The sequence below is a fragment of the Sus scrofa genome, chromosome X, assembly GCF_000003025.6.
Source record: "Sus scrofa isolate TJ Tabasco breed Duroc chromosome X, Sscrofa11.1, whole genome shotgun sequence".
Lineage (NCBI taxonomy): Eukaryota > Metazoa > Chordata > Mammalia > Artiodactyla > Suidae > Sus > Sus scrofa.
In genome coordinates, this window is record NC_010461.5 from 12,366,935 (window position 1) to 12,383,056 (window position 16,122).

The 16,122-nt window shown below is 35.8% G+C and overlaps 1 protein-coding gene across 6 annotated transcripts in view; it reads right to left on the bottom strand.

Moving 5' to 3' along the window:
- The window catches only part of AP1S2 (adaptor related protein complex 1 sigma 2 subunit), a 29,888-nt gene continuing 14,616 nt past the window's right edge, over nucleotides 851-16,122 (bottom strand). The window contains exons 5-7 of one of the 6 annotated variants that reach the window (XR_002340567.1): nucleotides 15,976-16,070; nucleotides 3,474-3,482; nucleotides 2,268-2,399 (exon numbers count right to left, since the gene is read on the bottom strand). Coding sequence is in view for 4 of the 6 variants with exons in the window: in XM_005673453.2 (XP_005673510.1) it covers nucleotides 2,352-2,399; nucleotides 3,474-3,482 (57 nt within the window). In the remaining 2 variants the exon portion in view is untranslated. Of the gene's footprint in view, nucleotides 2,400-3,473; nucleotides 3,483-5,293; nucleotides 8,249-15,975; nucleotides 16,071-16,122 lie in introns of those variants that run through there. The other 5 variants (XM_005673453.2, XR_002340566.1, XM_003134953.5 and 2 more) reach the window with 5 other exon arrangements.

Sequence of the window (16,122 nt, forward strand, 5' to 3'; positions counted from 1 at the left end):
TTTTTAAGGTCATTATCCTGATAAATGCCCATCTTAAAATTATGAATGTCTTAAACTTGTAATTTGATTACTACTTGTGATTCAAAAATTCCAACTCTTATGTTGCCAGCAGAAGCCCACAAGCCTATTTTCTGTGAATAGATAGCTGCATGTTGGAGGCCCTATATCTACATTTTTTTTCCTCCACACATACCCTTTTTAGCAGACTAGCAACTGCATTTGATAGTTGTTTCCTTATTCATTTTAAAATATCCTCATTTTCTTATAAAGATTTTTCCCAGAAATCAGAGTATACTAAAAAAAAAAAAAAAAAAAAAAAAAAAAAACCTTTTCAATAGGATTAAATGGGATTTTTATTAACATTTCCTCTCTGTAGTTGATAGCCCAGTCCCTTAACTAATCATAACCAAAGCTTTGATCTGCTACTTATATTAGGCAGTCCATTTTGGCAAGTGTACCAGCACCTACAATTCCGGGGGGGGGGGGGGACTCAGGTTGACTTGGCGTACCCTTGATTACCTGGAGTACTTTGACTTGTGCTCAATGAGAAAGAGTAGAAACGGAGTTTCCGTCATGGCTCAGTGGTTAAGGAATCCGACTAGGAACCATAAGGTTGCAGGTTTGATCCCTGGTCTTGCTCAGTGGGTTAAGGATCCGGCGTTGCCATGAGCTGTGGTGTAGGCCGCAGATGCTGCTTGGATCCTGTGTTGCAGGCTGTCAGCTACAGGTCCGATTAGACCCCTAGCCTGGGAACCTCCATGTGCTGTGGGTTCAGCCCTGGAAAAAGACAAAAAAGGACAAAAAAGGACAAAAAAAAAAAAAAAAAAAAGTAGAAACGTCAACTGCATCATGGTTTTTAAAGCGGCATTTATTGAAAATAAATGTGTAGATAAGCTCTCAGTAGCATGGACTCCACATTTTTTATGAGCCTGAAATACATGAAGACGCCTTAAATCTTCCACCATTTATCTCCTGTGTGCTTTTAACCACCACCACATTCAAGTGGAGGTGAATTTCCAACATTTTACCCAAAAATCGTTTTAAATTCTTCCTTCAGCGGCTCTTTATAGTTTGACAAGCTTTTGGAAAGAGACAGATACAAACACACTACAGTGGTGTACATTTAACATTTATTACAACTAACTGGCGATGTGATAATAAGACAGTGCTTGCGTGGCCTGAATATTGGTCACAATCACAACGAAGCTTAATCCAGCCCAGCAGATACAAATGAAAGTGTAAACTCTGAAGACATGTTTACATACGTAGAAGTATGTATAAAAGTGACACTGAAACAATTGTACAGCCTTAAAAAATATAGAGCCCACTAATACCATTTTACCTCATTCAGCTCACACTTTCATATTAAAGGTGGTGTCTTGTTTTTATATTTGACTTCTAATAAGCAGGCAGTGCCATGGAAGGGAAGGAAGCTGCCCAAAAGTTTGCTGCACTTCTAAGTGGAGGGAAGCAGTAGGGGAGTAAAAGAAATTTGGCTGTAACAAGCACCCCAGATGGAGTATTAGTGCTTTAAACAATGACTTATGCAACACTTCGTGAAGAGAGTAACACATTTTCCGTAGGATACTATTATTAAGAATCCCTGGTAAGTCAGTATTTCCATTTTATTTTGAGGGCATCAAAAATAATCTAACTAAGTAACTAAATGATTATGACCAAGAGTCAAAAAAATGTTCCTTGGCCCTAAAAATAATGTGCTTACTATTATGAAACAGCTGATCTGTTCCTCATCACAGATCTGGAATGCCTAAGAAATTCTTATTGTAAAACAGCATCATTCCAATTTAGGCTTTTGTGTTTCCCTTTGTTTTAAGGTATTTACTTTCTAATAATGGTCTTTGGTATAAATTTGGTTTTGTTTTTGTTTTTTAAGTTTCAACAGAGTGAAATTTTCATTCATTTGATATGTGACCTGTCACTTCCCTTTATTTGCATATATACTGAAATGCTGCACTACTTTTTGGTTTCCTATAACCAGACTTCACATAATTAAGGTTTTTTTTGCCAAAGACAGTAATTAATAAAGGTATAATGCCTGTGTCATTTTCATAGATACACATAATCAGATTAAGAGAAACAGACCTGTAAACTTTAAAATAGAAAAGTTAACTTTTTCTGCATTCATTCTAATTTATATTAATTCCCTTGTTATCACCTGATTAACCAAAGTTCCCTTTAAAAAAAAATTATGTAGGCCTGAATGAAGCAGCTTAGCAGAATAGTAATACTGATATGACATCATCTTACACCATTAGCTAATATGGACATGAAGGCAGTGACCATCTACAGTGTGTGAAATGCCACAAGAAGTCATCAACAGGGGAGGAGAGTTATGTCAGTCCAATTTCTTCAAGAACACTACGTGGGGTTTCAGCTTCCTGTGGAGGGAAAACGTGAGATTCTGGTAAGCAGATCCGTGGAGGCTTGAGAATGTGAAATTGACACAGAAAGGTGTGCAAGTTTCAGAGATGAAAGCTGACCACATGCAGTTCAGTGGTATGGGCCCTTCTATTTAGAGTCAGTGCTTATTTAGCAATTTGTGTCCCAAACATCAGAGACCACAGGAGGTTATTTTCAGCATGCATTAAATACCTACTGATTACCTATCGATGTGCTCGGCTCCAATGCTATAACACAAAAGGCATCAAACCCACTGGCAGTTTAGGAAGTCATTTCCACAAGAAAGCTAAGTTATCTTAGTGTTAAAACTAAATAAAGAGCAGGGAAACCCACCGAGTTCTCCCCATTCTTCACATATTTTTCTTTCCTCTGATTTTTTTTTTTTTTTTTAAAGTCGCATGTACTTACAGAAATGTCTTCCTCTCTGAGTTTCTACTCATTTTTGAACTTAACCATCCCCAGCAGCAAGGCGGAAGAAACTCACCTCCCTAGACCTCCCCAAAGCAACCAATGGCTTCAGTGGAAGCAATATATATAAATAATTCGCTGGCACAAAAGCGCCTTTTGTCCTGTCACAACCAATACTCATTTTTGTTTTTTTTTTTTGCTTTTTAGGGCCACACCCACGGCATATGGAGGTTCCCAGGCTAGGGGTCTAATTGAAGCTATAGCTGCCGGCCTACACCACAGCCACAGCCACACCAGATCCGAGCCGCATCTGCGACCTACACCACAGCTCACGGCAATGCCGGATCCTTAACCCACTGAGCGAGGTCAGGGATCAAACCTGAAACCTCATGGTTACTAGTCGGATTCATTTCTGCTGCGCCACAATGGGAACTCCCCAATACTCATTTTTGAATGTCAAAGGAGGGCCAAAGTCATACGAGAAAAAAAATTTTTAAATTTTCTGAAGTCTCTAATTTTGTACATCACAAGACAAAAAAGGACCAAGTAGATCAAATATCAAGCATTACAAGCAACAAGTTTGTGATTAAAAGGCACACAAGATCTTAACAGAGGACAACAAGTTTTGTATCCAAATAACTTACTTTTGCATCCTAATTATGGTACAGCACAAAATAAGGAAAAGAAAAATTAGTTAAACCATAAATCCATACATTAGATTTAATTGTATGTAAAGCACTACATGGAATAATCTTAATTATTTAAACTCTACGGTCTGTTTCCTTATTTGGGAAATAAGGATCACAGTACTTACCTTTATATGTAGAGGTTAAGAAAGATAAGGCTTAAGTGCCTGATTCACAGAAAGTGCTCAAAAAATGTTAGCTGATACGTTACACAACTGCAATCTAAAGAAGGTATTCTTACTACAAACCAACTCTATATAAAAGTTCATTTAATGACCCTTCAGTAACTGTTTGTGTATTAGTGAAAAATGGGTAAAAGTCAGCTATTGGTGAAAAAAGGTTTTTTTCCCCTGTCCCCTCAACACCTGGCCCTGCTTCCCAAATTAAACCTCAACCTAACGAGGCTACAGACTAAATATATATGGAGGATAAGAAAACACTGCCATTATAACCTGCTAAAATACAAAACCTAGGAAATTGTACAGCATGGGTAACTAACAAAAAAAGACAAGGGAGCGAAAAAGCAGGAGTTGTTAAAGATTATAAGAGATTTTTCTCTTAGGGATATATACTGAATTATTAAAGGTTAAATGATAGGATGTCTGGGGTTTGCTATAAAATACCCAGGGCAAGAACAGGGGGTAGGGTGGTGATTTAGGAAACTAGTACTGAGTTGATGGTTTTTGAAGCTGAGTGATGTGTATATGAGAGTTCCTTATATTATATTTGTATGTCTGTTTTCATGATATAGCTTTAAAAGAAAGTTTAATGGGGAGTTCCCACTGTGGCACAGCAAGAACAAGTCTGACTAGTATCCATGAGGATGTGGCTTCGATCCCTGGCCTCGATCAGTGGGTTGGGGATCAGGCATTGCCATAAGCTGCGGGGTAGGTCGCAGATGCAGCTCAGATCCCACATTGCTGTAGTGTGGTGTAGGCCAGCAGCTGCAGCTCAGACTCAGCCCCTAGCCTGGGAACGACCATATGCTGTGGGTGTGGGTGTGGCCCTAAAAAAAGAAGTTTAATGGAGGAGTCACCATCTTGGTTCAGTGGGTTAAGAAACCAACCAGTATTTGGAGAATGCAGGTTTGATCCCTGGTCTCGCTCAGTGGGTTAAGGATCCAGTGTTCCCTTGAGCTGTGGTGTTAAGTTGCAGATGCAGCTCAGAACTGGTGTTGCTGTGGCTGTGGTGTAGGCCGGCAGCTGCACCTCTGATTTGACCCCTAGCCTGGGAACTTCCATATGCTGCAGGTGTGGCCCTAAAAAGCAAAAACAAAACAAAACAACAAAACAAAACAAAAAAACCCCTGCCCTTTCTAAAAGGCCTAGTTTCAAAGAATTGTTTACATATTTTATTCCTTTGAGACAAATAGTACATTAGAGTTTTTAATCAATTATATTTATAACATAAAATTAATTTTCACACATTCACCCTGAAATTGTAGCTCAAAATTATCTAGAAAAACTATTAACTAAGTAGTCAAATTCATAGAAACAGAAAGTTGAAAGGCATTTACCAAGGGCTTAGGGGAGGGGAAGTGGGGAGCAGTTGTTCAAAATGGGTACATAGTTTCAGTTCTGCAAGATGAAAAACCTCTGGAAATCTGTTGCACAACAATGTGAATATATTTAACAATACTGAACTGTACAATTAAAAATGGTTAAGCTAGTAAATTTTTATCTTTTAACCACAATTAAAAAAAAACCACCTGGAAAAACTAAAATATGAAATATGTATCGAAAGGATGGAGAAGAAAAAAGTCATTCACATGAAACAAAGTACATGCAATACTTTTATTTTAGACATGCAAAGAAAGCTCTTTCAGAATCTACTACTTTAAAGCAAGAAGCTGTATACAGATAACAAAAGAAGCAACATCTTGTTACAGCTAGCACACGGCATTCAAAGCAAACAGGCATGAGACAATGCATATTTATGCAGCATTAAAACCAGATGAATGACATGTTGTAGGGCTGGGGGAGGAACAGAGGGAAAAAAATGGAAATGAAAGACCAATCTATGTTTCCCAATGCTTTCAATGTATAATGCTGCTAAATTTCTCATTTAATAGCCCATCTAGATGCTTCGAAATGTAATACAGTGGGAATGGTAAGAACAGAAATAACTAATTTGCATACCTGCCTAATACACACTTTCACAGGTCTTCTTTCAGTGTCAAATCAGTCTGAGCATCTTTTGAATTTATTGTTTAGTGATACCTTACTTAACTCAGGCTTTAAACTCTCTAGATATAAACAATGAATTATTTGGTAATTTCCTCTTTATAATAAAATGCTCCATGTTTTATTAAAAATATACACAAAAATGATCAATAGTAAAGGTTTTCATATTCATAAATATAAAACCATATTTAACAAATCATTATCTAAATGGAGCCTTAATTATAAAACCATAACTAGTAAAATATTAGTACTTAAACAATATTAGAATTTTAACTATATAAAATACACTCCATATTAATACTTTGAAAGGGTTGCTTACTACTGAACAATGCTACAGGAGAGATTTTTCTGACATAGCTTTCTGATAGATCTTAAAGGGATTGTTTGATATCACTGTATAGCACAAATGTGATTTAACAAATGTGGCATAACAAATTACTTAAAAACTGCGTGTTGTACCTGTTACTATGTAACAGTACAGATTTTACTTTCTTTTGTATTATTTCCAAATACTTTTATGTGATACATTAGAAAACATATGCTCATATAAACTGTATATATAATCACCCGAGATATAGTTTTCCCACCAACATTTGAAGACCAAACCACACTACTTATTATGGCACTGCTTATCTTGATCTAGCATTTCAGCTATATTTTCTTTGGTAAACATTTTAGTGACTGCTAGATAATCCTCTTACAAGAGTAATCAAAGATTCATAAATTCATAAACACCCAAGTTTAAGATGAAACATTACTCAAAATGGTCACAGGTCATATTTTTTAAAGAAGAAATTAAACGAGTTGCAAGCAGGAAAAACTGTATCAAGATCACATATAGAATGAAAATAAAACAGAAAAGAGGATGAGAACAGGAAAAATGTTACATTATAAAGGTATTGGCTCTGACATGTTCTATTATTATTATTATACGAGATAATCAGTCACCAAGCTGAGGATATTTTCTTTCATAAGCATATCAGCCTCTATTTCCTCTGTGAAATTCTGCATACACGATGAGTAGTCATTTAGTACACAGGGACATTAAAATATTCATGACGTGGCTACAAAAGAAATGCATATATTCTTACACACAGTATACAGACTGATATAGACACAATCAGATTTCCAGAATGTTTAGTGTACAGTAAAGAAAACTTACGTAAACTTAGAAATTAGGTTTTTAGAATTTTGGTTCATGGCTGAATATTTAACTTCTAAAATAATGCCCAGGAGTTCAGATTCATCTTTTATAACTTTACTATATATAATAATAACTGAAATAATGACCTATATCCTACAAAATCCTAAAGCACTGTATTTACTAATAAGTCATCCAGGCAAAACTGAGTTAACTCAAAATCCAGTTAGAATACTTCCTCCCACCAGTGTTCAAGTTCATCCGGATTTTATTACACAAAGCAAAGGAATTTAATCCCTTAATGAAAATCATTATACCCTAAAATGACCATGAACTCTTTTACAGATCCTAAAGGAAAATTTTTCCCAAGAAAAAGTGGAAAAACAGTTGCTCATTTGGTATTTTAAGTAGCAATGGAGGCTTTCAAAGGTTCATTTAGCTTAAAAAAAAGTTCAAATATGCCTTTGTGACTAAGGATATTACTTTTAAAATAACCCTCAAGATAAATTTTAAAGGACTCTCCAAATAGATCTCTTAAATGTCTATGCCTATAAACATATCTCAAAGGATGTTTCTCACATCCACTAGGTAATCTGAGGTGAGGTTTTAAACTGACCCTAGAGTGATCAATTTCTAGGGACTCCAAAAACTCCCTGAAACAAGAAGCAAAATTAGGAAGAACTTTTCCTGAGCAGAAGGCCCATGGCCCATCAGACTCTCAAAGGGATTATACCCTGCCAAAAAGCTTGAAACTCAAATTTAAGTTTAAAATTGCTTATATGAGTGCTTTTAAGATACCTTCAATTTAAAATTTATTCAACTTGGCACTTTGAAATGTTAGGCTACAAAGTCATATAAACTATTTCCATAAAATATGTAACATATCTTATATATAATAACAATTAAATACAAAGGCATTTGAGGAAAAAAGCCAGTCAGGTTTTAATCGTTAGATAATTCCTAAACAGTTTAAAGATACAATTGCCTTTCTTCCACTTAGAATACTGTGGAATGAAGCACCAAGCTAAAATAATATGAATAATAAGTCAAACCCTTAAATGCTTCATTTTCATGAGGGAATTTTATTTTTGAAAATATCAATGGTATTAATACTTTTTTGGCCAACGAACTCTGAACCTATTTCAGTATTCTCTATGTACAAAAATATAAGCCTCAGAGCAAAATTCCCTATGAACATATAAATGAAATAATTGGGACTATCTCTTGGGATTTAATGTAATCAAACTTTTCAGGTAATGCTAAAACATAACAAACTTGTCAAAATTATAGTTACAAACTGAATTTGTATATCCTACTACATTTTGATGCAAGTCAGTACTCCAGCTCGTATTCTAGTATGCTCTCTTACACACAATGAAACTCTTGCTGTGATATATATTCTCTGTTTTCTGCAAGGAGAACAAGAAAAGTGTAAGTCTATCAAATAACCTTTCACCTAAATAATACCAGTACTTTGAGCCTTTATATTACAGCTTTGCATCTATCTTTTTGTTTTTTCTCTTAATTTTTTATCATACCATGTAAAAACCAACCATTAAAGAAAAAGGTAGTTTCCCAAATAGCGCTCCTCCCCAGAGACTTACTCTAGCAGAAGAACTAATAATGCCAAAGGAGCAATTCTCAACTGTGACTGCCCCAGGCATTTCTGACAGACCTTTTACTACCTTTAGCAAAGAAAAGGGTTGATAAAGCCAAACTAGTCTTTATACCAATGATCCATATTACTGTGCTTAAACAAGAAATTAGCATCCAAGCAACTGTGAAGACTATTTCTTCAAAGGGAAAAAAATCTCTTCACCAGAAAAACATCCTTCAAGAAGAAAACAAACTAAAATGCATAAAAACAAATGTATTCTTTTACCACTTCTAAGTTGCTATGACATGTTTAAATAATTTCCCAGTTTACATTGCTAGGATCTGAAAACATCATGCTATAAATAAATGCCTTAATGACCACTTAACATTTAAAGTTGATCTTTAGATAAATGATAGATATGCCCATAATTAACCAAGTTATTTTTTTCTCTTATATACAGGGAAAACATTATAGTGGATTAAATATAACTCCAATATTCTGAGCCTTCATACCACCAGTACATCTTATGAGTCATGGAATAATTATATTAATTAAGAATTGGGGAGGATGAGAGTAAAAGTCTCTTATAACAGATTTTATAGTCCTGTGCAGAACTAGACCTACTGCCTTCTGCTACCCAGCAAAGTGAGTTTAATACACCGTGATTTAGTTGTGCAGGAATAAAGACCAGAATGAAAAGAGAAAAAAAACTTTAATCCAGTGGTATTATATAAATATAAACCAGAAGTTGCCCTTAGAATAGATTCTTTGAAGACCTATTTTTTTCAATAAAGATTAGATATTTATTCAGTATTTTCAATCTGAAATGGGCCTTCAATCCTGGGCAAATCACTGATTTGCTGCCCATTAAGTCTATTCCAAACCCTCAAGTTATCGTTTTCCTCAAGTTATCTACCTCTTCTTTCTCCTCAGTCCTCAGCAGGCTTTCCTCTAGATGAAGTTTCTCAAAACCAAGAAAATGACAACTTTTTCTATTTTGCTCATCCAACTCATGAGGAAAAAAATCGACAGCTTTAAGAGGAGGGAGAAGACTCATCTTACCCAAGACCAAAGCTTTTTTTTTGGGGGGGGGCATGCCTGTAGCATGAAGTTCCAAACCTGCACCACAGCAGTACCAGAGCCACAACAGTGACAACGCTGGATCCTTAACCCACTGAGTCTTTGGAATTGCAAGACAAAAGCTTTTGATTCCATTCCTATTCACCCTCCCAATATACCTTTTCTCTTTATTCTATTCATATTTTTCATCCTTTTCCGCATTAGCTCCTTCTCCTTAGTATACATGCATGTTCAGCTTTCCTCCATAATACAAATAATCTTTTTCTCAGTCCCCTACAAAAAAGACTAGATGTAGTGCAAAGTGTAGGACAAGAGAACAGAGAGGAATGAAGTTAAACCTGTTCTCAAAACCACTTACGTTCCTAAGAAAAGACAAATCCCTTTACCTTAAAAATTCCCAGACATTCACTACACTAAGCTGATGATGACTCAAAAGTAAAATGACCTGATAAACTACAATGAAAACTGGTAAGCAAGCAATTATCTGAAGGTTTAAGTCTTGTTGAGATGAGGAGTGCTTAAATAAACTCATGGTATGGATCCAGAGTTGTCCTGATTTTTCTTTCTAGTGAACAGTTTAAAGAGAAAATAACGTACATTTAATAAAAATTCATGTATAAAACAAGTTTAATTCCAAATTACTTCTCTACTCGTTTTTCTTGTAAAGGGATCTCACTTATTCCTTGCACTACAAAGTAGTATCCTTTGTCCTTCATGTTCTAGAATACAATGGTCCTTTTTATTGGCCCTCAATGAATACTATGACAAAGTCCTCACTCTCAATTCTGGAATTCTATTCCTTAAGCTAAAGACCAAAGGGCCAAGAGTATCCAAATACACTGAGCTCTATTTTTAGCAATGAATAGAGAAAAACTGCTATCTCTTTATAAGGTACCTTTTACACACATGGGTCTTGGTGTCTTATTTCAATGAGCATATATGAGACACTAGGAAAGTCCAGCGATTTTTTTTTTTTACACTAAGCTAGCAATGAGTGGCAAGAGCATTATAGTTGCTCCAGATGATTAGTATCTAAAATAGCCGAGAGCACACACTGCTTCACTTTACCTACTGAAACTTTCTTTTTAGCAAATTCTACTCTAGTTTCACCCAAAGAAGCAACACAATGTAGTTTTCCATTCTCACAGCAGCATTTTGTCACTTTTAGTAATTTATAAATTTAAAAAAAAAATTATACTTAAGGAGTTCCCGCCATGGCACAGCACAAACAAATCCGACTAGGAACCATGAGGTTGAGGGTTCACTTCCTGGCCTAGCTCAGTGGGTTAAGGATCTGGTGTTGCCATGAGCTGTGGTGTAGGTTGCAGACCCAGCTCGGACCTGGTGTTGCTGTGGCTGTGATGTAGGCCAGCAGCTGTGGCTCCGATTAGACCCCTAGCCTGGGAACCTCCATATGCCGCAGGTTTGGCCCTAAAAAGACAAAGGACAAAAACAAAAACAAAACAAAACAATTATATTTAAAAATAGGTGTTTTATACTTCTAGAAAACAGGAGGTAGGGAACCTCAAACACCTCCAGAGGTAACTGTTAATTTCCTACTCCTAGGTCTTTTCTTACATGATATACCTTGAGTATCTTTCCACATCATTACTAGAAATAGATCTCATTCCTTTTTTAGCCAGTTAATGGTTTCACGTATGGTTGTACTGTAATTTTATTCACCTATTTCCCACTGATGGACATTTGGTTAAGTTCCAATGGCTTACTTAATATTATATTGAGCATGTGTCTTGATGCACTTGTGTATTTCTGTTGGATAAAATTCTTTCAAGTACAACTAATGAGGTAAAAGGTGTACACGTTTACTAAACTAATCCTCCAAAAGGAACACAAGTTCAAGTCCTCATAAGCAGCACACAATTCTGCTTTGCCACTCCAAGAAACAAACCAAAGAAAAAGATCTGATATTTTAATTTACATTCCCTTAGTCAAAGGACCACTTGTTTTTTCTTTCATCTGTGGAATCTTATTCACATCTACTGTTATCTTACTCTACTGTGCTGTTGATCTATTTCTATTACATGTGTCTTAAAAATAATAATGATGGTAACTTAACAACATCTTACAAAACCCTACTCTAAAACCCATTAGTGATAAAATAGCAAGGACAAGTCACTTTCTCTGGCAGTTAATTGTACCTTTATTAACTTTTTTCTTTTTAGGGCCGAACCTATGGCATACTGGAGTTCCCAAGCTAGGGGTCGAATTGGAGCTACAACTGCCGGCCTATGCCAGAGCCACATCGACGTGAGATTGGATCCACGTCTGCGACCTACATCACAGCTCACAGCAACATCAGATACTTAACCCACTGAGCAAGGCCACGGATGGAACTGGGATCCTCATGGACACTAGCTGGTTCTTAATTGGCTAAGCCACAGTGGGAACTCCCTAATTGTTACTTTTTAAATAAAGAAGCAGAATAGTTCTTTATTTAAAACTATTTCTTGACAGTCAAGAAATAGACTGTCAAGAAATAGTTTTAACCACATTTTAGGGTAATTGTATTTGCCCTGGTCTTCTATTTAGATCATAACTTGAAAGCCCTTATATTTAATCAGGATTTTCAAAACATGCAAGATTCCTTGGAATCACTGAATTTCAAATATTCAAACTCTATCTTTACTAAGTAAATTCTTAGTAAAGGCTAATAGGGTATAAAAGAAAGGCAATAGTGTATAAAAGAAAAGTCTATATGTATAATATAAGTCTATATATGCAAATTCTGGTCATTTAAACTATTCATCTTAAGAAATTATCAAGTCTCTAAGGTGATGGGGAAACCAGCAGAAAATTCGAAAGTGTTCTAACTGCCTGCAGGGTATATACTCAATTCTGTTTCCAGGCAAAAACTCAATTACCTTAATAGATGTTAACAAATTTGGCTGTTGTTGAGGAAATTAAATTATAAAGTGATATCCCCTAAGCTTTGCTGTGGGTTATCTTCAGTTATCAAGTAAAAGTAATTTTGGTGAATCACAGAAGTGATCTCCATAGCCATTTACATATTCTTGAGCACATCTGTCTTTCTCGATTTTTAGTTGTTTTTTTTTTCCTTCCTACTTTTGATTCATTTTCAGCTAGTCATTTATAATATGGACTATATATTATGTTGAAAAGATGTAGCAGTCTGTAAATGTAAATGGAATCTATAAATGAAATTTTTATATATTCCGTGATGTTAAGTTAAATCAGGGTTTCTGACCCTAAACAAGACAGCCCACAGAATGGGAGAAAATCTTTGCAAATGAATCGACTGACAAGGAATTCATCTCCAAAATTTATAAACACCTTCTGCAGCTCCATACCCAAAAAACAAACAACCCCATCAAAAAATGGGCAGAAGATCTCAACAGACAGTTCTCCAAAGAAGACATATGGATGGCCGAGAAACACATGAAAAGATGTCCAACGTCACTCATTATTAGAGAAATGCAAATCAAAACCATGATGAAGTACCACCTTACACCAGCCAGAATGGCCATCATCCAAAAGTCTACAAACAATAAGTGCTGGAGAGGGTGTGGAGAAAAAGGAACCCCATGACACTGTTGGTGGGATTGTACATTGATGCAACCACTGTGGAAAACAGTACGGAGATGCCTCTAAAAACTAAACATAGAACTACCATTTGATCCAGCAATCCCACTCCTGGGCATCTATCTATCCAGAGAAAACCAGGACTCGCAAAGACACATGTACTCCGATGTTCCTTGCAGCACTCTTTTCAATAGCCAAGACATGGAAACAACCTAAATGTCCATCCACAGGGGAGTGGATCAAGAAGATGTGGTCCATATACACAGTGGAATGTTAGTCATTAAAAGGAACGAAATACCAGCATTTTTAGCAACATGGATGGACCTAGAAATGATTATGCTAAGTGAAGTCAGCCATACAATGAGACACCAACCTCAAATGCTTTCACTGACTTGTGGAATCTGAGAAAAGTACAGACTGAACTTCTTTGCAGAACAGATGCTGACTCACAGACATTGAAAAACTTATGGTCTCCGGAGGAGACAGTTTGAGGGGTGGGGGGATGTGCTTGGGTTGTGGGATGGAAATCCTGTGAAACTGGACTGTGATGAGCATTACACAACTACAGATGTGATAAATTCATTTGAGTAATTAAAAAAATAAATAAAATAAATAAAAATAAACCAGGGTTTCTGGACCTCAGCCCTGTTGACATTTGAGGCCAGATAATTTCTTATACTGGGAGGGCTGTCCTGGGCACTGTTGGATGTTTAACAGTCTTTGATCTTTACCTACTAGATGCCAGTAGCACTCCACGGCTAGTTGCAACAATCAAAAATGTATCCACATAGTGCCCAGTGTTCCCTGAGGAAACACAACTGCCCCACCTCACCCCCATCCCAGCTGAGAACCAGTTAATCTGGTTGGTGAGTAAGATTATGTTCCAGTGTGCTTGCCTGTATTTATTTGCTAATTTTTCTACAGTGGGAATTTTTATTTATTTATTTATTTATTTATTTATTTAAAAAGACAACAGAGAAAACACTGAAAGAAAATAAAAAAGAATGTGTCAGTAGGAGAAAAAAACAGCTCAAACTTTGAAATTTTTCAGAAAGCACTTGTTAGGCATTCCTGTCGTGGCTCAGCAGAAACAAATCTGACTAGTATCCATGAGGACTTGGGTTCGATCCCTGGCCTCACTCGGTGGGTTAAGGATCTGGCATTGCTGTGAGCTGTGGTGTAGGTTGCAGATGTGGCTTCGATCTTGAGTTGCTGTGGCTGTGGCGTAGGCCAAAGGCTACAGCTCTGACTGGACCCCTGGCCTGGGAACCTCCATATGCTGTGGTATGTCCCTAAAGACCAAAAAAAAAAAAAATAATAATAAAGAAAGAAACAAACAAAATCATCACCAATAGCTAGGAATATGCTTTTTGCAAGTCCCTGTGCAGGTCCCAATCCTAGGGCTCATGCCATCAGTTTTTTAGATCAGGATCAGCATTGGAAAAAAAAAAGAGTAGAAAAGAAAACACAAGATTATACAATAAGAAATAAGAGTAGGTATATATTATTTAGCTAAAAATTTTTTTGGTTTATACATGTGTAACTATTGTGATACATAAAAATGTACTTATTACTGTGGCTTCTTGTCAAATACTTTTGAAACTCAGATTTATAGTTACTGAACATTTTTATTTCAACTTATTACAAATAGCCCAGAGTAACAAGTTGGCTCAAAATGAATTAAAATGAAACAGCAAGGGGGAAATCCTCAAATTTCTGAAAAGTAGATGAAGAAAAAGAGCTCAAAAAAACACATAAACATATACCAAAATGATTACAACCTGAAAATCAGTGACCAAAGACAATGGTCAAATATGTTCTTATTAAGTGTAAAGTGAAAGGCAAGATTTGTTCTGCTTTCTGTTTTATCTGTAGCCATCCTTCTGTATTTTCCATTTCAAGTGTTAATATAACTAAACCTCATTTACCCAGGATTTGTTCTAGCAGATCCCAATTAAGTTTACCTATAAAAAATTAGAATATGCTGGTATAAAGGACTACAGTCTTGTTAACTTTTAACCCAATTGAAAAGAAAAGGTTTATTTAGGCGTAAAAGGTTTTTAATATCAATAGTTACAAAGGAATTACAGGAGTGTCATTAAAGCCAATCCTAAGAGGATTTTTATCAAAATGCTTCTTGCTATTACATTACTGTTATATATTTCAAAGTATCTGTTTTAAAACAATGTAAGATACTGAGTTTGGTATTCCTAATTAGCAAGATTTTAATTAAAAAACCCCCAAACTTATTAAAAGTATGTTATTAAATACTTCAATAAGTTCTTACTTAAAATGCTTTTAATTTACAAAAGATTCACTTTTAAACAAATCACTTTTTCTCCTAAGATTCTTACCTTTCCACTTTTATGCAGTCCAACAGATTTATTATTACTTCCACAAAGATGTTGTATAGTACTAAGATATAATCATGCAGCCCCAGCACTAAAACAAATCAATTTCAGCAGCACTAATTCTCCACAGAGCACCACTTTCTAGACGAGGCAAATTAACAACTGTAAATCCAATAAATCTATTCATAAAGTGGATCACCTCAAAGTAGAAGCAAATTCATGAGTGTAATGCTTGCTTTTGGTACTTCACTTATTTTTCATTTCTCAGATTACTTTGGTGAGATACAATACCAACAGCAAACAAGCTCAAAAGGAACCCCCCCAATTTCAAAATGATGCTGTTAGTATAAAAAAAAAGGTTGACACATCTCAAAGCGCTGATCAACACCATCATGCATCTACCGCTGAAGGTTAAAGCCCAATGCCCATTATTTAACTATTTGATCTTCACGGATCAAGCAAGGACTTGAAATCATCTCACGTGCAACAGTCTTTGCATAACACCCCATTTTATCCATGCCACAAAAATGGTAAATTTAGTAGTTACCAATAAATAAGTTGGGGGTCAAAGGGACTAAAGCCTTAGACTGCTCTTTATCATAAGATATCCTCAGACAAACCTCCCCATTCTTCATTTTGGCTCTATAAAATTAAGGAGCAGAGAAAAACTGGTAAGTGCCTGACTTTACAAAGA